Source organism: Otolemur garnettii, unplaced genomic scaffold (genome assembly GCF_000181295.1).
Source record: "Otolemur garnettii isolate 467f Iridium unplaced genomic scaffold, OtoGar3 scaffold00119, whole genome shotgun sequence".
Classification (NCBI taxonomy): domain Eukaryota; kingdom Metazoa; phylum Chordata; class Mammalia; order Primates; family Galagidae; genus Otolemur; species Otolemur garnettii.
The window spans coordinates 1,792,368-1,814,360 of NW_003852514.1; the positions used below are offsets into that span (position 1 = coordinate 1,792,368).

At 38.0% G+C, this 21,993-nt stretch overlaps 1 protein-coding gene and 1 pseudogene across 3 annotated transcripts in view; one reads left to right on the top strand and one right to left on the bottom strand.

Moving 5' to 3' along the window:
* Positions 1–11,735, bottom strand: part of LOC105887774 — a 39,212-nt pseudogene extending 27,477 nt beyond the window's left edge. The window contains exon 1 of the transcript XR_002775188.1: positions 11,705–11,735. The product of XR_002775188.1 is annotated as a nuclease-sensitive element-binding protein 1 pseudogene (transcript). The remainder of the gene's footprint in view (positions 1–11,704) is intronic.
* SUGCT (succinyl-CoA:glutarate-CoA transferase) overlaps positions 1–21,993 on the top strand; it is a 771,296-nt gene that overhangs the window by 172,569 nt on the left and 576,734 nt on the right. For both annotated transcript variants that reach the window (XM_023517742.1, XM_023517743.1), the window contains exon 9: positions 12,336–12,431. In XM_023517742.1, the coding sequence (XP_023373510.1) occupies positions 12,336–12,431 (96 nt within the window). The remainder of the gene's footprint in view (positions 1–12,335; positions 12,432–21,993) is intronic.

A 21,993-nucleotide genomic window follows, 5' to 3' on the forward strand; every position in this document is an offset into this window, starting at 1 on the left:
GTCTTCAATTGTGTCTTCCCTATTTTCCCTTGGAGGAGTTGATCTACTCTGGTTATTTGAGTTGCCAGAGTTTTTCCGCTGGTTCTGTCCCATGCTGAATTTACCTTGTTTGGAGGCCTTATCAGAACCCTTCAGTTGATGGCTTCTTTTGTTGCCCAGAGAGACAGGCAGAGCATGTCTGTTGTTTTCTCCCAGTTCTCGGGTGCTGGGGCAGCTGGGGTGCAGTGGAACAGCAGCAGCTGCACAGGAGTGTGTGTGACCGGATTAGACCTTGTTCAGCCTGCCGGGCAACCGGGGGGCAGGAAACTGGCAGCAGCCAGATCACTCCTAGTTCAGCCCCTCTGGGTGGAACAGGGGAACTGTTGTGGCTAGATAAGTCCTAGTTCAGCACCCTGGAGCAGCCAGAGGGTAGGGGAATGGCAGCGGTAGCGCAGGGTACATGAACGACCGGATCAGTCCTAGTTCAGCCCCACCAGAGTAGCTGGGGGGAAGCGGGGGACTACTTCACTGTCGCCCGTTGGACACATGCGGCGCTAACAAGCCGATCTGTGCCCTCCCAGTGCAGGAGCCCAGAGTGGGGAACTCCTCCACCTCTGTCCGAGGGACGTATGTGGCTCTAACAAATAGTTCTGGGCCCTCCAAGAGTGGTAGACCCCTCCACCACCACCTGCAGGGCGAGCGTGGCTCTAGCAAGCAGTTCTAGGCCTGCCCAGCTTGGGAGCCTGGAGTGGGGAACACCTCCCCTCGCCCCTGTTGGGTGTGTGTGTCTCTCACAAGCTGTTTTGGGTCTACCTGGATTGTAGGATTTCTCTGCCTCTGCCTGCGGGACACCTGCGGCCCTAGCGAGCGGTACTGGGCCTGCCCAGAGCAGGAGCCTGCTGCCCGTGAGGCGTGCGACTCTAGCAAGCAGTTTTGGGGCCTGCCTGGCTCCGTGAGGCCAAAGGGACCCACTCGGCAACTGGGTTAGTCTGGGAAGGTTAATACCTCCTTCCCTACCTTACACCCAGTCACTCATGGTCCCCCAGGTCCGAGAACCTATTCACTCCAGTAGGCCACTGCTCCTGGGGTTTACCTGGCAAAATCACCCAGAAATCTGAGTTCAGCAGGGGGGCCTTGCATGTTTAAATTAGGCTTCTGTCCGGTTAGGTTTCTCTCCACACCTTGGAGTGAGTGGGTAGAGACTCCTCAGAGTTCAATGTTGCAGGTGGGGAATATATACAGTTTTATATAGTTCAAATCTTCCCTCAACCATACACACGGGGTGCCCCTTTGAATAGTCCTTGGGTGGTCTATCAGGTTTGAGGGGTCCAAATCAGTTGTCTCAGTCAGCACCCGTTTCAGGTGGAAGAGTTCAAATGTCTCTGGGAGCTAGATAAGAGGGGTCTGCTTGCAGTTCAAATATAACTTGCTCCAGTGCTCCACGAGGGCAAAGGGACCCACCTGGCAAATGGGTTAGTTTGGGAAGGTTAATACGTCCTTCCCCACCTTGCACCCAGTCACTCGTAATCCCCCAGGTCTGTGGCCCTATTTACTCCAGTAGGCTACTGCTCCTGGGGTTTACCTGGCAAAATCAGCCAGAAATCTGAGTTTAGTAGGGGGGCCTTGCATGTTTAAATTAGGCTTCTGTCCGGCTAGATTTCTCTGTAAATCAGAGGTTGCATTCGGCTTTAAACTCAGGTGTCAATTCTAGCCTCTGCCTGCCCACTGCCTTTGTCTCAGCCACATTAGCCCCGTGAGGGCAGGCGCTCCACCCAAGAAAGTTAAGTGCGCCCTGCCTGTGGCTGCGGTCCAGGGTGGCGTGCTGCTCGGGATGCCACCGTTTCTGCACTGGCGTCCCCTGAGCTGACTCTCCTCTCCTCACGCCTGCACCACAGTCAGCACAGAACAGCACCAGCCCTTTCCCCCTCCACTTCTCTCAAGGAGATGCCCAAGAATCAGGACTCCATAGGTAATAAACCTCCAGATCTCGGAGTGGGTGGTGGGGACTCCTTGGAGTTCAGTGTTGCAGGTGGGGAATATATACAGATTTATACAGTTTTACAGTTTTATGTCTGGCTGGAGGGTGTCGTGGTATGCCAGCAGGGGTAGGAGGTCCAGTTTTTAGGGGGTCTTTCTCGTGGAATAGAGTGGGAGGAAGTCTGCTCGCTTGTTTGCATGGAGTAAACTGCGAGCCCTTGTTGTGGGGGAGGGGACTCCTGTCCGCTTGGTGGTGGATTTTGTACCTTTTGGTTGTATTTTTGGGGTCGCAGCTTGCCTCAGGAAGGTCGAAGTGCACTCTTCAATCTTCTCTCTTGTTTCTGCTCCAAACCATCTGCTAATTTGCTAAGTTTCTGTCCTTTCAGCCTCCTTCTGGATGGGAGCTTCTGTAAAAAGCTGGCTGCAGTCCGCCATCTTGGCTCCACCCCGGCTTAAGCGATTCTTTTGCCTCAGCCTCCTGAGTAGCTGGAACTACAGGTGCCTCCCACAATGCCCATCTTTTTTTTTTTGTTACAGTTGTTATTATTGTTTAGCAGGCCCAGTCCAGGTTTGAACCCGCCAGTCCTAGTATATGTGGCCAGTGCCCTAACTACTGAGCTATGGGTGCTGAGCCCATCTCATATATTTAGATAAACTTTATTTTTTTTTATCCTCACAAATAAAATCTTTATTCTTCCTGCTCACCAGCTTGAACTACTGTGCAGTCTCTCTCCTCCTTCCTTCACACAATGCTCTTAAAATGTTCTTTCGTCTCCCACATTCTCTTCATTCATCTCTTAGCCTTCTTTAATCTGGATTTTGTTGCTATTGCTTTGTTGCTATTGCATCATCTATGTTCTCCTGGTTATCAGATCTAATGCCTTGTGTCTGTTTTTATTCTCATTCATTTATTCATAAAGACAGAATACTTTCCTATACCTGTGACTTTTCCCACAGTATTTCTCCCACTTGGAAGGCCCTTTTCCTTGTTTAGTCATAAGGGAATGACAAATTCCCTTATCAAAAGGTTGGCACAGATAACATGTTTTATGGTTATGTACTTGATTATTTTTAAAAAATCCCTTGTAGCACTGACTATTTCTATTCTGCATTATGAATTTTAACCTTCTTGAGAGATGAAACTCTGTTTTACTGATTTTGGAATCTCCCATCACACTTAACAAATTGCTTTCATGTAGTAAATGCTGATTAAATATCATGAAGGCAGCAGTAAACAAAGGTAATTTTCTTTTTATTCTTAAAACTTTTAATGTTGCAGAACATGATTTTATTCTATAAGCAGAAATACTTTGTGGAACTAAGGAATCTAAAATTAAGTTAAAGTGTCTTTGAAGAAGTTGTTTGAAACTGAAAACATGTCATCACAAGAGTAAATAAGTACACCATGTCATTAAATGTTGCTTTTTCACATTTTCACTTACTTATCACATTTTTTTTTAGTTGTTCATAACCACTTTTTGAATCTTATGATTGACTGGGTCAATGGTTCATGGTAAGAAATATGTTTGATGTATTGTCTTAAATATACTTTTGAAATTCTGTCTCTCTTGCTGTCTGGTCTTACCTTCTGGCATTTGAGATCCAGTTTCCTACTATGTCTAATTTTGGTTCATATGGCTTCGCAAAATTATTCTGAGTACAATGCAAATCTGTTTTTTTTTTGAGTTCATTTATAAAATAAACATCAATACAATTTGGCTATCATTAGTGATAATTCAGAGGAATGGGAAATGTGTGTGTTCCTTTCATTAAGTTAAAAAATTGCCAAGAGGAGAAGAATTTGATAATATGAGTTTTCTTTGCTAAGTAAATGAAAGTAGAGACTTTTAAATCATATAATAACTCTACTGGTTTTCAATGTTTATAGGTGAAATTTTTATGAGATGAAGTTTATTTCTGATTATATTGGAATAGGATGCAAACCATATTTGTGACAAAGCAGAAAGCTTTAAATAAATATTACAGTATTATGTGGTAATTAAGGTCAAATTTATCTGTAGAGGTTCACCTAATTCAAAAGTATACTCAATCACTATTTTTTCTTTACCAAGTAGTATGTTTCTGTTAAAATTTTCCAGGATCATACTCACTCAGAAATTTTGATAAGTCTGCTTCCATATATAATTTAGCATAGAATGCCAGAATCCAGACTACCTGAGTTCAGATTCTGGCTTGTCTTCTTATTAGGCATATAACTTTGGGCAGATTATTAACTGTCTGTGCTTCAGTTTTCTCATCTGTAAAGTGGAATCGTATAGTACCTCTTATATAGTTGTCATGAGGATTAATTGAGATAATTCATGTAAAATGCTTAGAACCATGCACAATAATGCTTAAGTGTTAGCTTTTGTCATTAGCACATGCTATAAACTCAGAATAAAAAATGTGGTGTAGATAAATAGATTCTTACTCTCCTTTGAATATGAGATAGCCAAAATTCCTGGTGTGCTCCTGAATGAATGTTTTCCCTATGTGACCCTAGTTATTCTGAAAGAATCAGTTCACCTGGAGGTGTGAGGGATTAAGGTGAAGGCAATTAAACTGCATAGGGAGTTTATCATGAAAAGTAATGGTATTAGGATGGGGGCGGGGGGAGAGAGAGAGAGTGTGTTATTCCAGGGAAACAAAAGTTCCTTTTGATGCAAGAACAATTTTTTCTTCTTGAAAGGTATATTCTCTATGAGTGCTAGCCTGACCATTTCTCTTTTAACAAATTTTCCTAATAAGATATTTTATACTTAGTAAGTGAATGAAGTTTAACAGAAAAATAGGAGAATTAACTGACTCATACTGATGGGTTTTCTAACCAAACATGGAAGACATTTGGGTGATTGCAGAGGGCATCCAGTCCACTCTGTTGATTTGAGGGGCATTGCTGAGAATATAAGATGTGAAGCCAAGGATATAACCAAGAGTACAGATGTGTAGCCAAGCACTACCAGGATAAAAGAGGCTGGGAGCAAAGAGACTGAACAGAGAAGAGGTAGTAGTTTAGGGATGGCTCAGAGAATAGAGTGACCTGAGTGTGATTCACGGTTTTTCCATTCACCAACTGTGAGACCTAGACAAGATAGTATTAAGTATCTTGTTACTGGGCTCTAGTTTTCTTTTCTCTAAGATGGAAATTGTAATTTTGAATTGAAATGCTCATGTGACATAATTTGGTTCCATCCATTGTTCCTTCATACTTCTTGTTACAGCCAGGTGATTTAATGATATAAATCAGTGGCCTTCCATGACACGTAGAATATCTCAGATCCTTACCTAGCCTACAGGGAGCCATATGATGTGGCCCTTGCATATCTCCCCAACTTTGTCTTGTACTACTGCCTCTTTTACTTACTACATTTTACTTACAACAGCTTTCTTTTTGTTTCTTTCTCTATGTAAGCTTTTTACCACATTAAAGTCTTTTAACTGGTTGATCTCAGTGCTCAGAAAGCTTTCTCCTAGATTTTCAAATGCTTTCTCCAGGTCTAAGATTAAATATAGCATCATCCAAGAGGCTATTGCTAAGCCTATACCAGTCTGAAATTGTGGCCTCTGCGATTCTATTTTATTTTCTTTATAGCATTTACCATTTAAAAAATATTTTCTCATTTATTTATGCCTAAATATAGCTTACTGAAGCATGTAAGCTTTATGAGAGTAGAATCACGTATATCTTGTTCACTGCTATGTTGGCAGTGCCTATAGCAGTTTCTGCCTTGTAATGGGTGTGATACATTTTTGAATAAAGTAGGGAATGAATGAGATGGTAGTGGACACCAAAATAAGTATTTGTTCTTTACCTTGTAGCTTCTCATCTTTTTATTCTTCCCTATAAGACCAGAAAAGGAAATATAAAGGCTTGAGTATCTTGTAGTGTCACAAAGTAAGGACGTGCTAAAATCAAAACACCCCACTACAATGATGAGATTGGTCAAAGACACAGGGAACAACCGAAAGATCTCCCACTAGTGGCCAAAACTGGAATAATTTGAGCTGCAAAAGAAAGTAGTGTTGAATTATTACCCAAAGTACAAAATAAATATCTGTGTGACCATGCTGATGTAAATAAATGACTGAATAATAATTAGTCATTTATTTAAATAGGAGAGAAGAGAAAAAGCTGTGCAGAATAATTCCAAATAATTTATGTAGCTATTCTGCTCTCAAGAAGAAGGAGCATAACACTCTACCCTTTAAGTGTTGGCTATACATAGTGACATCTTTTCAAGGAGTACAGTGTGGAAATGGGGGAAAACTGATAAACACTAACTCAGCCAGACATTCAAGGTCAAATTATGTTGACAGGATGTGCCTTTGATATGATATGTTGAAAATGGAGCTTACCTTTTTTAGTCTTTCTTCTAAAACCCCACAACTCCAGACTGAGAAAAGCATCATAAAAATTATAGTTGAGAAACAATTTCAAAATACCTGATTAGTACTCTTCAAAACTGTCAAGAACATCAAAAATAACGAATGTATGCGAAACTGTCACAAACAAGAGGACCTAAGGAGACATGATGACTAAACGTACTTGGTATTCTGTAAGGGATCTTGAAACAGAAAAAGGATATTAAGTAAAAACCAAGGAAATCTGAATATATGGGCTTAGGTCATAATAAGTATGATCTAAAATTGAGTTGTAAAAAAAGGTACCACACTAATATAAGATGTTCATAATATGGGAATTTCCTGTACTATCTTGGTTTTCCTATACATCTGAAACTGTTCAAGAATAAAAAGTTAATAGTTAATAGCCAGACTTAGCACCCCTAGCACACTGGTTTTGGCATCGGCCCTGACCAGTGGCAGAGCGCCGAGGCTGGCAGGTTCGAACCCAGCCTGGGACCTGCCAAACAACAATGACAACTACAACAAAAAAATAGCTGGGTGTTGTGGTGGGCGCAAGTAATTCCAGCTACTTGGGAGGCTGAGGTGAGAGAATCACTTAAGCCCAAGTGTTTGAGGTTGCTGTGAGCTGTGATGCCATCGTACTCTACCAAGGGTGGCATAGTGAGACTCTTTCTTAAAAAAAAAAAGTTAATAGCCAAAGTTGTGAATATTTTCCTGTCTGTATTCTTCTCTTGTGTAATTTTAAGTGCTTACTTTATCTTCTGTTATGTATGGATGCCATAGCTTATTTAGCCTAACCTTTATTCTTTGGAATTTAAATAAGTTCTAGTATTTTGCATCTATACCTTTGTTTGAGCCTGTGATTAGAGGAACGGTTTTCTTTGACATAGAGACTTACCTTGTTTTATATTATTTCTGTTTTTTTCTCTTTTTTATAAATCTATTTTCCCTTGGGCTAGGACTTTAAATCCTTTCTATATGATGATAACTCCATCTGATTGAGGTCTCATAGGCATCTTATGAGACCTTATCTTAAATTCAACATATTCAGAGGTGGACTCTTAGTTTCTTTCCCCTTCAATCATTTCTTTCTGTCTTCCTTATTTATATAAATGCCATCATAGTTTACTCAGATATTCAGCCAGGACTATGGGAGTCATGTTTGGTCCTTCCTTTCCTTCACCATTTGAACTTCATCCTCTTCCCCATACAGTTGTTCATACATTCTGCCGTTTCTTAAAGTGTACATTAAAATATGCCTTAAATTCATGAATTTCTTCATGTCCACTGCCACCAACCTAGTTTGCACTCTCATCACTTATGCCTGGACTTGGGCAGTATCCATAACAGTCTTCTTTTTCTCTTTCCTCTCTTTGAATATAGTTGCAAATTCAGTGGGAAGCCCTGAATAGAAGGACAGCATGAGATATGATTGATGACTTTAAAATGATCATTGTGGTAATGGCTACTTACTGTGACCTACGCAGTCTGGCATGATCTGGTCTCTGGCAGCCTCTCTCATTTCATTTCATGTCTCTTTCTTACCATGCTTCAATTATAGTCAGTGGTCTATTTTCAGTTATTTTTTTTCTTTCTGTATGTCAACTTCTTTCCTGCCTTAGAACTCCCACATGTTATTCTTTTTGTTTTACAAAGTTCTCTATTTCCTCTCCCTATGGCAGATTACTATAATTGTTTGTTTAGTTATCTTCTTCTCCACTATTCTTAAGTCCAAAAGGGGCAGGACTGTATCTTTTTCATTTACTTATATATACCTGGTACCTAACATAATGCCTTATACATAGCCGCATTAAGTGTTTGTTGAATAAATAAGTAGTAACTTACCATTTTCATTCAATTTGATAAAAAAATTAGTATCCAGGCTTTATGTTAGGTGCTATGAGAAAAATACCAAGAGTTTATAATCATAGTTCTTGCCCTGAAATATCTTCTAGTTTAAGAGGAGGGATAGGAGATAATATAAGCAGTATTGAAGAATAGGGGAAGACACTATAGTTAGAATAGCTTAAAGTTCTGTGTGACCTTAGATAAGTTATTTCCCTTCTCTGTTTCTTTGTCTATCCATCTGTGTATTAATGGGTTGTACTAGACTCTCTTAAGGCTTTGGTTCTAAAATCTGCTGGGCAATTAAAGCTACACTAGTTAAAGTACTTACTCCCTCAGCTTTCCATCCTTAAAAAATTGGATGTAGTAGGTATGGGGTGGGGTCCAAATATTCTCTAGGTGATTGTGATACATGACTAGGTTTAGGAAGTTCTGACCTAGATCCTCTTGCTTTGATATCTTACAATTCACAAGGAAGACTGTAAAAGTGCAGCAGAAGTCAAGTAAACTATGTCAGGCAAATTATGTCAGGTAAATGTATCCATTCAGAGGTAGAGGAAATATTTCCTTGCTGTGTGCTGGGGTGGAGGGATTAGTGGATATGGTGATGTTCAAATGAACATTGAAGAATGAGTTGAGATAGTTGCATGGTTGGTGTTTAATCCAGTTTATGTGGAGGCCAGAATACATGCAGAAAAAATTCAGTGGTAATAGTGCAGTGGATCAAAGTTCATTGTTTTCACCTTTTTCACCTTTAATACATGGTAGTCCTTTGGAGATGAAAGATTCTATTATTGAAGCTCTATCCTTATTTGGTAGAACTAGAACATGTGGTGACAGACACCATGGGGCTGCTTTCAGTAATAATTGGGCATATTCTTCTTCAGTCCTTTTGGTGCTGTTTTCTTTGAGATCCATTTTGACCACCCCATTGGTTTTCTGGTTAGACACAAAGAATATCAGGGCCCACTATGTTATCTAAAATAATAGTTTTGCTGTCAGAATGATTATTATTAAACCAAAGTTGGCCTTTTTGTTTAGATGAAGCCATATAAAGGCAACATTCTGAGTAAATTATATGGCATCCAGTTGATGAAATAATGAGCCTAAGTTTAGAGATAAAAGTAATGATCTAATGCAATATTTAGAATGAATATACAGTATGTAGTTATTAACCTAAAAGTCACATCCTGCATTCTTTTAATTTTTGGAAAATTTGTCATTAATTGCCCAGGAAACCTCTGATTTTTCATACATAATCATGTCATAGCTATAGACTTTCTCTCCCTTTTCTTGCCTTAAAATATATCCTTGTAAATAGTAGACTACTGTCAGATTTGTAATGCCCCCTTTAAACATTGAGTTGCTAAGTTTAGCCCTGTTGCTTTCTTTTTTAAAATAGAATTCTTCCCCCCAACCCCAGCTCGGCCTTTGAGTAGTTACTGACAAATCACACTGTTTTTTTTGATGGCAACTCACTTACAATTTTATTTAACCCTTCTGCCCAGTGGGAGCCTTCTAATTCTGAAGGGCTTTTTGTTTCATGAGTTATCACTGTATGGAGGAAAAGAGTATTGTATTCTATATAGAAACAGTTTGAGAGATGAATTTGGACATTTCATTCAAGCTCACTGGAGGTAGGGCAGGGTCAGAAACACAGAAGACAAAAATTGAAAAGAAAGATTAAGACTAAGACAGTGTCTTAGAAATGAAGTAGGAAGGCTGATATCCATCCTAGAATCCAGTTCTTATCTCTCCCAGGCAACTACTTTAGGTCAATTTATGGTTTCCAGGTTAGCCTGTGATCAGCTGCCTGTGATGCAAGCCCTTGCTGATGGTGGTCCACTGACTATCCAATTTACTTTGAAAAGAGAAAAGTAGAACTACCAAGCCTCTTTGGAGTAATTGCTTGCAAGAAAAACCATTATTAATTAGAATTTTTGACCTTTAGTAGCACCAAAGCCTTTTAGAGAGTGGCTGTCACCAGAATTTATTTGAAAGAAAAAAAATAAAAAGAACCACAAAATAGCTAGATCAAAGAAGTACCTCTCTCACAGAAAAGACCTCAGACTTCAGAAAATTTCCCAAATTTCAGGAAGAGGCGTCATGGGAAAATGACCACTATTGCATCCTTCATGTCTTTTTATCTGCCAGACTGTTAAGAGGAATAAAATAGAATCAGAAGTGTAGACCAAATCTGCCTTGGAAACAAATTTAAGGTTATTTTTCAAATTGTGCTCTGAATCATGTTGCCTGAACACTTGGGATATTGTTACTTATATATTAGGATTCCAAGTATTTTTAGTTGGATACAAGAGTTCTGATTTTTAAAAATAAGTTAGAAAACCTTTCAATTAGCTCAAATGCCAAAGACTTTATAGAAAATGTATCTGAAGGTCAAAGTAGTTAAATTGTATATCCACAATTACACAAGTGCTTAGAAGTTGACAGAAATTAGAAACCATCCAGGTTTCAACCATCCATGCCTGGACTTCCCATTCAGGGCATTTTGACTACAAAATGTTGATTTGATTTTGCAATTTGAAAGACACAGAAGTGATCTGTGAAATGGCGATTAGCACCAGGCAGCCCGGGGCAGCCCTGGAGTGCTCTGTGGTTCAAATGCTCAAGACCAGATGGAAGTCCAGAAGTGGATGACTCAAAGTTTATTAGTTTTGCCACCTGGGCAGTACATCCAAACCAGCTGCCACAAGGCAGTTCCAATTTCGACAGAGCAGTAAATGAGCATAAAAGTGAGTGTACATCCCAAGAAGAAAGTAAAGGGGAATGGTTACTACAGCAAGGAGATCATCCAGGCTAGGTCCTATTCATATCCTTTATAGGAAGCACGACTGCTGTGCCAGGGAGAGGGCAATAAAATATTGTAGTATCAAGCCCTGAATCACCCCTCGAGTTGTTCCAGGAGCCAATCTCAATTTGGGATATGTTTGAATTATTGGCTTGGTAGGTTCACAAATAGATCTGATAAACTAGAAAGGGAAAAGCAAACCCATGATGTGTCAGAATTATGACATGAGGCTAGAAGCTTTTTTTTTTTTTCCTGGAAACTATGGAAAGTCTTTTTGTCACCTCCTTTTTGTAGTTCTGGACCCTGGAGACTTAAGTATTCATTGGAATATCTTTGTGGAAGACTAATAGGAATCAAGTCATTATTCTCAGGTGGAGTTGAAGTATTGTACGTTTTTAAAAATCTGTATATAAAGTACTTTAAGAGTCAGAAGTTGACCCTAAAGTTTTGGATAACCCTTTTAATAGATCAAAATCTGAATTGAAATATAATAATGAGGGTACAGGGCTAGGACCACGTTGGGGAGAGGTATAGTCATTTTTGTTTAAATTAGGATGATTCACTAATGAATAAAAACAATGTCAAATAATCTTGATCCTCCATGTCAGAATGCTTTGGGCAGCAATAACAGAAAACCTGACTAAGTTGATTTAAACAAAATAGAGGTTTATTATTATTACTTTTTTATGACATGAAAAATTTAGAGAAATGTAGCTTTGGTTTACTTACTTGGTGGTAAAACAGACTCTCTTTGTGTCATCTTGTCGAAAAGTAAAGTGAGATAGGTGCAGAGGAAAAAGAAATGTATATGCCCCCCACAGGAGAAAAACTCAATTCAGTTCAAGGTAGGGGAAGAGGGCAGGTTGAAGGAGGAGGGGAGAGATTGGTGGGCTCCCACCTAATGAGCACAATGTAAGGGTAAATGGCACACCTCCTGGGGTGTGGTGCACAACTGAAACAGGTATTTTACCTAACAAATGCAAACATTGTAACCTAATCTTTTGTATTCTCAAATTAATCTGAAATTTAAAAAAAATTAAAAAAAAATAAAAAAGAAATGTACAAGTTGCTGATGTATTTGCTATGGCTTTGATGCTAAAGGCTGGACTAAGTTTTTATCTTGTTCTACCTCTGCCTTCAGATGATCTTTGTAAAAGCTAAATATTTATGTATTTGTCTTTCTCAATTAACCATTACTTAGTCTCATGCAGTTATGTAATATTGCCCCTCATTCATATGATGAGAGTACAGATGCCTGTCATTTCTATAATGGCATGAAATGAAATTTCATATTATAATATTATATTTATGAGTACAGATAAACTAGTGATTCAGTTTTCTTTCTTTTATTTTCTGGTAGGTGGCATGTTTGACCCATGTAGCTGCTAATTATCTTATTGGCCAAAAGGAAGCCAAACGTTGGGGCACAGCTCATGGCAGTATTGTTCCTTACCAGGTAAGAATACAATATTCTAAGCTTGGGCTATTATAGTTTGGAGTTTTGTATGATATGAGTTGGAAAATCATAGTGCCTCTTCGGGGTAAAAAAAAGCAAACCATCATGTGAACCCCTAAATCACTCACTTTCAGCAAATCCCTTTGATCCATTTAAGTATCCTATTACTAATCATCTTTTTTTGTTTTTTAATTTATTGTTGGGGATTCATTGAGGATACAAGAAACCAGGTTTCACTGATTGCATTTGTTAGGTAAAGTCCCTCTTAACAATCGTGTCTTGCCCCCAGAAGGTGTGCCACACACCAGGATCTTTTGATGATGAAATATGCAAGATGGAATTTGAAGAGAACATCAGAACTGTTATAGCCATACACAGATATGTGGATCATTAAGAACATTTTGAGATACACAATAATCAAGAAACACAGTCTTACTTTGTCAGCTTGGGTAGAGTACTGTGGTGTCATAGCTCACAGCAACCTCAAACTCTTGGGTTTGAGCAATCCTCTTGCCTCAGCCTCCCAAGTAGCTGGGACTACAGACGCCTGCCACAATGCCTGGCTAGTTTTTCGATTTTTAGTAGAAATGGGGTTTTGATTTTGCTCAGGCTGATCTGGAACTCCTGAGCTCAAGCAATCCTGTTGTGGCCTCCCAGAGTACTAGGATTACAGATGTGAACCACTGTGCCCAGCCTTAGAGGTATCTTTTTCACCATTGTTTCTCTTCTCTCAACCAATAGGGGCACCTACTAGGTACCATATAGATATCTGCTCAATAAAGGAGTAAATGAATTTTACTATAATCATTTCAATGCTAGTGCTGTAAGCAGAAAAGTAAAGTCAGCATTTTTCGTTTGCCAGGAAATCCATCAACACTACTAATTATCCTTTTTGTTTTAAGAAATCATTTCCGTAAGCAATGATTCTTCTTTTCTGTTTTTTAAAGGTTAAATTTGCAGAAAGCAATGACACAATGTGAACCCAGGATTCTTCTCTCTCTGTTTCTATTTATGGTTCCCTTACACTTGAGGCATAAAACTATGATTTCACTGTAGAAGTACTTTTCAACACATTTCGGTATAATTAAAATTATGGCAATACTTTTTTAGTGCTTCCTGGGAACTCTATTCTTCATCAGTGGTTTATGACCATCATTCGTGACATGTTGCTTCCTCACTTCCTAGCCCTTGTGGCTGATCCTAAACTTCTAGCTAGCCCTCCTTTACTTCACAGAAGTTGTTTTGAAGTGATTAGAGATCATTACACTCAGCCTACTTATTTTTCAGATAAGCAATCTGATTCTTAGAAGGGGTAGATATACTCTGGTCTCCTGACTTCTTGTTGAATACTCTTTCAGCTCTTGCTACCTTTGACAAGAAAGTGCTGTGATTTCAATTCCCTTCTTTAACTCCACCCTGACACCCTCTCAATCAAACTGGCTCCCTGCTCAGGGGCATCATTAATAATAGAAGTCCCTTTCTTCTCATTCCATAGGATTGTGATAACAATTGTGTGTTTGTCTCTGTGTCCAAATTTCCCCTTTTATAAGAATACCAGTCATATTGGATTAGAGTCACCCTAATGACCTCATCTTACTAATTATATCTACAATGAGTTTATCTCCAAATAAGGCCACTTTCTGAAGTACTGTTGGTTAGGACCTCAATGTGAATTTTAGGGTGGCAAGTCAACTCATATATATATATATATTTATATATATATATATATACACACACACACACACATATACACACCATACATATATATGCATACTCCAATGTATTTTAACAGAGGACATTGTTGGAATCTATATGAATTCATCTCAAATACTGGAAATCTGGGCTTCAGTCTTTGATGTATACAGCGAAAACATTTCTGAGTTGAGAGGCTTTATGTAGTGTAATTTCAAATCATATCACATAGGCAGGTGTTCATTATCTTCAAGCATAAAATCCATAATTTATTTTTTGCTTATTTCAAAATAGAATGTCATTTTAAAAAACTTTGCATGGACCTTAGCTATCCTTCCTGGACATCTGCACCTAGAGTTTTGACATCCTGGGTATGCTCTCAATTATTTTACTATGAGGTGAAAACAAATTCAGAGTCTTGCTTCGCCTCTATTTTGGAAGATAGAAGATATGAGAGACTCTGTGTGTGTGTATGTGTGTGGTGTGTGTGTTTGTTCTTCAAAGATAAAAATGTACTTTTCCTGGTTGGAATTATGCCAGTAACTTAAAATGGATACTGTGCTTATTTGATCTCAGTTGATTGCAGCTTTATTATCTATCAGAAATAAGAGATCTACTAGGTTCTTTCTTTAGGAGCCCAGAATTAATTTGTTTCCTCTTGGTAAAGAACTGGTTCAGCACTGTGATTAAGTAATAAATGCAAATTTGGCTTAAATGAAACTAGCATACCAAGATGGGTTGTAGATATGCTTAGAGACCCTGGTTTGTTTTCAATTTAAAAAATAGACTTGGGGACTATTTTTATGGGTGAATGCCAGGATAATTATAATTCAGTTTTCTATAATAATTATAGCTTTGCATCTAATTTGAGTTTTCTGGGTTTTGAGCTGAAGGTCTATAATGGAAGACTCTGATGGTCTTAGGAGTTAGTTAAGGTGACTAGCTTATTCTCCTCAATTCTTGTTGAACGCTGTCTAAAATATCATAGACCTTGAATGTATGGAATGTAAATTTCTGAAAAGTAGCAATTCTCTAATAGTTATTTTATGAACACTCATTTTTCTTTTTTTAAAATTTTAATAGATGTAGGGGGTACAAGTTGAATTTCATGACATAAACATACAATTCTTAACTTGTTAGGTTGATTTTCCACTCACGCTCTTTTTCTTTCTATTCTTTGTCTTCCAACTTTTTAAGACTGAGTAAATTAAAGAAAAGTAGACAGAACGTAGATAATCATTTTGCTACTTGTTGAACAAATTGGTGGATGTTTTTCTGGGAATTCAGATTTTAAAAAGAAATTTCGGATTTCTATGCTTCTTTTGTTCCCATTCCCATTGGACCCTGCCCCAGGGATTAATAAATACATGATCTTCATGTAGTTAAGGTATTGCTGTGTTTCCCAACCCTTTAAACAATTGTGCTTATAAGGACAGGTGGACTTAGGTATGAAAGAGGAGTGTGCAGAGAAAGCAGATAACTGACCTTCAGAAAGAATTTATTTTATTATGTAACATAGTTATTGGTGGGACCACCGTTATCTAATGGCCTGTTAGATATAGGGCTAGCATGGTAATACCTTAATTTTATAGCTGTTTATATCCAAAACTCTCTCCCAAATTTCTTTAACTTCCTAGGAGTATACGTGTATATGTCCTCTGCCTGTACACTGACCTTTGCCTCTTTCCAGTATCATAGATGATCCATTCACAAATATACTATTGAGGACAGGAGACTATACTGAATATTTTAAAGACAAATGGAGGAGTTTTTTAATACATAAAATTTCTCATTGATGAAGAGCAGGAGGCTTCATCCTTCTAACCATGTCCTTTGGATGCTACTAGAGAGCTTTACTATCCTGACCAGCATAAGAATCTCTCCACCTGGGGCAGCACCTGTGGCTCAAAGGAGTAGGGTGCCGGCCTCATATACCGGAGGTGGCGGGTTCAAACCCAGCCCCAAAAACTGTAAAAAAAAAAAAAAAAAAAAGAATCTCTTTATCTTCTGTTCCCCTCTCCTTATCTTCTTTCTGGCTTCTGAGATCCTTTGTCTCTCTTTTCCTTTTTGAGAGCAATGAATTCTTCTAGTCTTGTACAGAGTTATTATGTTCTCTGTGTGGGCACACATTCTTCTGCCCATCACTGTTTGAGTAGCTACCACTCTCCTACATACTTAAGATTTACTTTTTATCCCTCCCCCTGGGGCATGCTGATATGTGGATCTAATAGAACCCTACCAAACTCTCTCTATCTTCCCAGTGAGACCATCCCTCCCCTAGTCTACCCCTCCTGCAGCAGGACTTGAGAGAACTCACAGTTTATTGTGCTCCTAGTAAACCCACAACCCCTTCAGCTATAGTGTTGCCCTTGTGATCAGTATAAACTGCTCAACAGACCAATCCTGAGAATAAGACCCCTACCATGACTATGACTGTCTCTTTCCCTTAAAAGAATGCCAGAACTCACCCATCACTCCTTACACTCATTTACCTCAATCACCATTAGGACTCCAAGCCTTCCAGGCCTTCGGTTATCACCTGGACAATTTTCCCAGGGGCTCTATTCATCTTTTCCTTTGACCCAGTCATTTCTCTTGTCATCAATCTTGTGGCTATAAAATCCACATAGAGGGTCCATGCAACAGCGTGGCATCTCATTTCTTTCATTTCCCCTCTCTCTCTCTCTCTTTTTTTTTGAGACAGAGTCTCTCTCTGTCACCCTGGGTAGAGTGCCGTGCATCGTAGCTCACAGTAACCTCAAACTCTTGGGCTTTAGCAATTCTCTTGCCTCAGCCTTCTGAGTAGATGGGACTACAGGCACCTGCCACATGCCTGGCTAGTTTTTCTATTTTTAGTAGAGATGTGGTCTTAACTCTTTTTCAGGCTGGTCTCAAGCAATCTATCTGCCTTAGCCTCCCAAAAACATCTTTTCTCTTTTAATGTTTTTTTCGTATTCTTACTTGGCTTCTACTCAGGTATTTCTCAAATCTTACTGTGTTATGTGAATTATTTGGAGATCTTGTTAAGATGTGGATTCTGTTTCCCAATGATGTCAGTGCTGCATTAGGAACACTAAGGTTTCAGGTCTAGACTTTATTATTATCAGTGACTATACCATTGCCTTTGTTCTCCCCTGGCAAAAATCCCAATGCTGATTAGACTTACTGCATTTATTCATGCCTGCACGCAAGCAGTGGACAGGGGCAGGAGAAAACATGCCATCATGCTGACTGTCTCCCTCTTGAGTCTGTGGCCATCTCTCTCAAGTGGTTCTTTACCCTTCCCCAGTAATCCTGCCCGTTCACCCATGGAATGTCTTTTCTCCCTCTTGGAGATGACTACTTCCTCTTCTCTCTCCTCCTCAGATCTTCTCCATCTGTCCTCCTCCCTGGCTAAAAACTTTGCCTGTTTCTTCACTAAAAATGATTGCATCTTCTTTTCTCCACCATACTTCATAAAATCCTATGTGTGTGCCCACATGTAGTTCATTCACTACATTTCTCTCCTGTCACAAGGGATGACTTGTCTCTTTCTGTCTTTTGCCTAGCTAAAGGCATGGCTTCTGCACTTCATCTCCTCTGTCATAGCCCTTGATCACATTTTTTACCTTAAAAAACCCACCAACTTTTTTTAGACCCCAGGGCATGTTCTTTCAGTTTATAATCCAATTTCTCCATGCTTTCATAGTACAACATTAATGCAAAGATTTTTGAGTGCTGTTTGCTGGCGGGAAGCATTCCGCCATCTATCCTAAGATGCTATTTGTGTCTCACCGACAAAGAGCTTTTACAACATTCAGAGACCCTAAGAGTTTGGTGGGTGTGAATAGCTAGGGGAAGTCCACTTAAGTGAGTGGTTCATTAATGAAAATACTGTTTTTAATGCCCTTTCTTCAGCCTTTCAAAGGGAATTTTTCCTTTAAATGGCCTGATGATTCACATGGCAATTTCTTCTAAACTTTTCTTCTGAAGTAGCTTCTAAATCAAGAGGTCCAAGAAAACAATTACTTAAATGATTAAATAAAATAACATCTTCCTTGTTTCAGTTTGGACTTATTCAACCAAGGAGTAGAGCAGGAAGCTGTGTTATGTTATTTCTGGTAGGGACATTATACTGTATATTTAATTTGGCACAAGCAGAGATTTAGACAGACAGTAAATCCCGAGTGTGAAGAGATGCAGCACTTTGCTATCATTCCTTGGAAAATGTCAAAGTGCTGTTAAATCATGGCAGATTAGGTAACATTGGGAATTTTTTTCTTCTTTTTAAGGCTATCTCAAGGTCTTATAAAAAGTCAAATTTTAAGCTATATTAAGGACTTTAAACAAAGTCAAATCTAGGTGATGTACTTCTCTCTTCTTATGTGAACTACCCTGTCCCTCTTTCCTTCCTCTTTCCCTCCCCTCCCCTCTCCTCCCCTTCCTTTCCCTTCCTTTCTCATAGTCATAGCAAGGCACTCACTAAAGTATGTGGGTACAATTTAAATAGGATATGATTTTATTACATATTTAAACTAACTTATGCATTGGTAATAATAATTGTGCTGGTTACCATTGAACACATATTGTGTAATTAGGATATATATATATATAACATTGATATATAGAATGTTGTATCTCAAAATAAAATGAGAAAGAATTTTATATATATGTAAAATGTTTCATATATTATATATAAAATATATAACATTTATATAAACATACAAGAATATATACATAAAAGAATTTTATAAAATGTGTCATATATATAACATAATATATGAAATATTTTATATACATATATAATTCTTTCTTATTTTATTTTGATGAAAGGAAAAGTTAGAGATATAAAGCAACTTTTCTATGTCCTAGACTGGAGTGAAACCATGGTTTTAAGATTTCAAATCTTGTTTCGTTCCCCACTATGTCCAAAACTAGTTGTTCTTTCAGTGTTTGATATATTGTAAATGCATGTCTTTTTGTTTCTCTGGAAGATATTAGGATTCTTCTAATCTGTGTCTATCAACTTTTGGCAAATGATCTATTTATTACGATTCCAGAGGGTACCAAACCTAATAAGTGGTCTTACTATAGAACTATATTTGAATTCTGAGGTCTGGGGCAAATGTAGGTTTTTATCTACCATGGTTTAAATTCATTGATTTCAAATCACTCCTGACACATCCATTAAACAACAATTTCTTGAGTCTCTCATGGAATAGGCACTCTTAGTTTTGAAAACTTCCAAATGAGGAAGAACTGGGCCTTTGAATTTAAGGGCCCCATATACAATATAATAGTCCCAGATGGGAGAGTCAGACAGACCTGGAGGAATTAAGAGATAGTGGGTGCTAAGTGTTTTATGCAGTACTTGATTCCAGTAAGTGCTCAGTAAAAAGTGATTCCTATGATTATTTCTGTAGTTAAATGAATAATTATGACTTAGTAAATAATAGTTTCTATGAAAGTATGAAGTAAGTCTCTATGAAAACTTTCTGAAAGCTTAGAGGAGGATAAATAAAGATACATAGCTATATTTCTTTAATTTTATAGGATTTTTATTTTATTTTACCTATTTTTTAAAGAGGAAAAGGAGGACAACATGCTTTGACACTTTTCTGTTTTTAAAAACTCTTCTCAGATCTTTTTCAGAAGTTGTAGCATAGAGCCATTGCCCAAATGTAGTGTGACTGGAAGAAATGCAGTTAGAAGAGAATTATGTGTAGTGACATCACTTGATTGGTAAAGGGAATAGTGCTTCTAGTTTATGAATCATCTAGTTAGTTGAGATATGGTACAGATACATACTTAACAAAATGATATATGACAAAAATGATTTTCAGAAGTAATCTCTAAGAAGCCCAGAAGATTGGAACCTATCTCTATAAAAGATACCTATTTACCCTTTTGAGAGCAAAAATTGTGGAGATTTCTTTCTTAGTTTTAAAAAGAGAGAGAAACATAGAATATTTTAAATACTTGCTCTTATAATCTTAGAATCACAAAGACCGTTGGTAATGTTTACTCATTTAACAAATTACCTAGAGATTTATTGGAAACAAAAGACCAGGTGTTAGCAAATCCCCTAGATTATGTTTCAGGGTTTTCTGTAAACTGTTGGATTAATTAACTACAACAAATTAGAATATTTAAAAGTTGGTTTTTTCTGGTAAGTTAAGGCATAGATTATCAGAATTCTCTGAGCTCCTTTATTTCTAAAGGTTTTAGTCAGGTGGCTTTTGAATATTTGCCTTAAAATTTGTATGCCTTGACCCTTATGTATTTGGGGTTCTCCTTAAAACAAAATTAAATATTTGTTTGAAGATCCTGGTTACTTTGGAACCAATTGACCAGGACTTTGAAACAATCTTAAGAATATAGGCCACTGGGAAGTACAAGAGGCAGAGAAAATTAGGACAGATGTGCCAGCTACTGGCATGATAGCGGCCACCCTCTAGGCTACTTCTTAGAAAAGGTTTGGCTGTCTTTGATTTAAAACAAAATTTCTAAAGTTAAGATAAATTAGGTAACATGAAGTCCAAGGGGAGCTATTGCACAAAGAATAAATGTACTTATGCCTATTCAAAAACTTTTATGATTTTTAAAATCAAAATTGCCTCCATTTGATAAATAAGGTCTTTAAATGCTTCTCACTTAAAGAGGTAAAATAGGACACAAGGAATGGCATGGGATCTTAAGTAGTAAATCTGGAATTCCTTTAGCCTCTTAACTCTTCTTGTGTTCTAAATATATATGCGGAATTGATGTGATTGGGATTTTTGTGCTTGTCAAATTATCTAAAAGAATCAAATGCCTATTTGGATATTCAGTTAGATGGGAATGTTAATAGTCATTACTTTTAGTAATGTTATATTAATATAATATTCATTAGATAACATTTATGAATGATTACTATGTGCTAGTATCACATACTTTACACATATTAATTCAGTCCTCACAACAACCCTTGAAGTATGTATTGCTTTTATCTCTGCTTTCAGATAAGGAAACCGAGATGCAGAGAGTGTAGGTAATTTGTGCAAGGTCACAATGGAGTGGTATAACTGGGATTCTAATCGAGATGGGGGAATTAAGCCCATCATGCTGTATAGGCCGATGATGCAATGCTGCGTGTTTGATTTCATTTTCTATTTTCATCCTACTTTTGAGAAATAATTATGTGACATTTCCCTCTACATAATTTCCCCTTTAGGACTGCCAAGAGCAATTGAAGAGGTATAAACAATTCTGTTGTTTACTCATCACAAGGATCCTTAATTATGACTTAAAAGCAAATTTCCTTTAGGAAATCAGGTTGTACATCTTTTGAACAAATCCTTTGATTGCATATGCTAAAATCATATTAGAATCATAATTTAGTCAAATTATAGTGAAATAGCTCTGTCTAGGTCTATCTATTTAATGAGAACAGTATTATCCTTGAACAATATAGGAGTTTGGGATAGTTTTAGCTATTGTGTGCGACTCAGACTTTCTGATTTTGAAACTCTATTTCTGTGAGGTTGGTAGACTGGGGTCGGAATTTGGGTGGGAAGGAATATTTGATGCATGAAGAATAGTATTCAGGAGGCATGGGCAAGGGGACATCCTGGGGAGGAACTAAGTAGACAGATTTCCAAAGTTTCTAACCCCATTTAAACCAGAACAATTCTACTTTTGTTGTTTATTTGTTTGAAATATGGTTTTCACTGCTTAAAAGTGATTATTTGTCCTAGATGAATCAACATGTATTGAAGAACTCTATTGGACTAAAAGGCGGGTTCAATATATATTGGCTCGGAACCTGTAGCACAAGTAGCTAAGGCACCAGCCACATACACCAGAGCTGGGCCTGCCAAACAACAACGACAGCTACAACCAAAAAATAGCC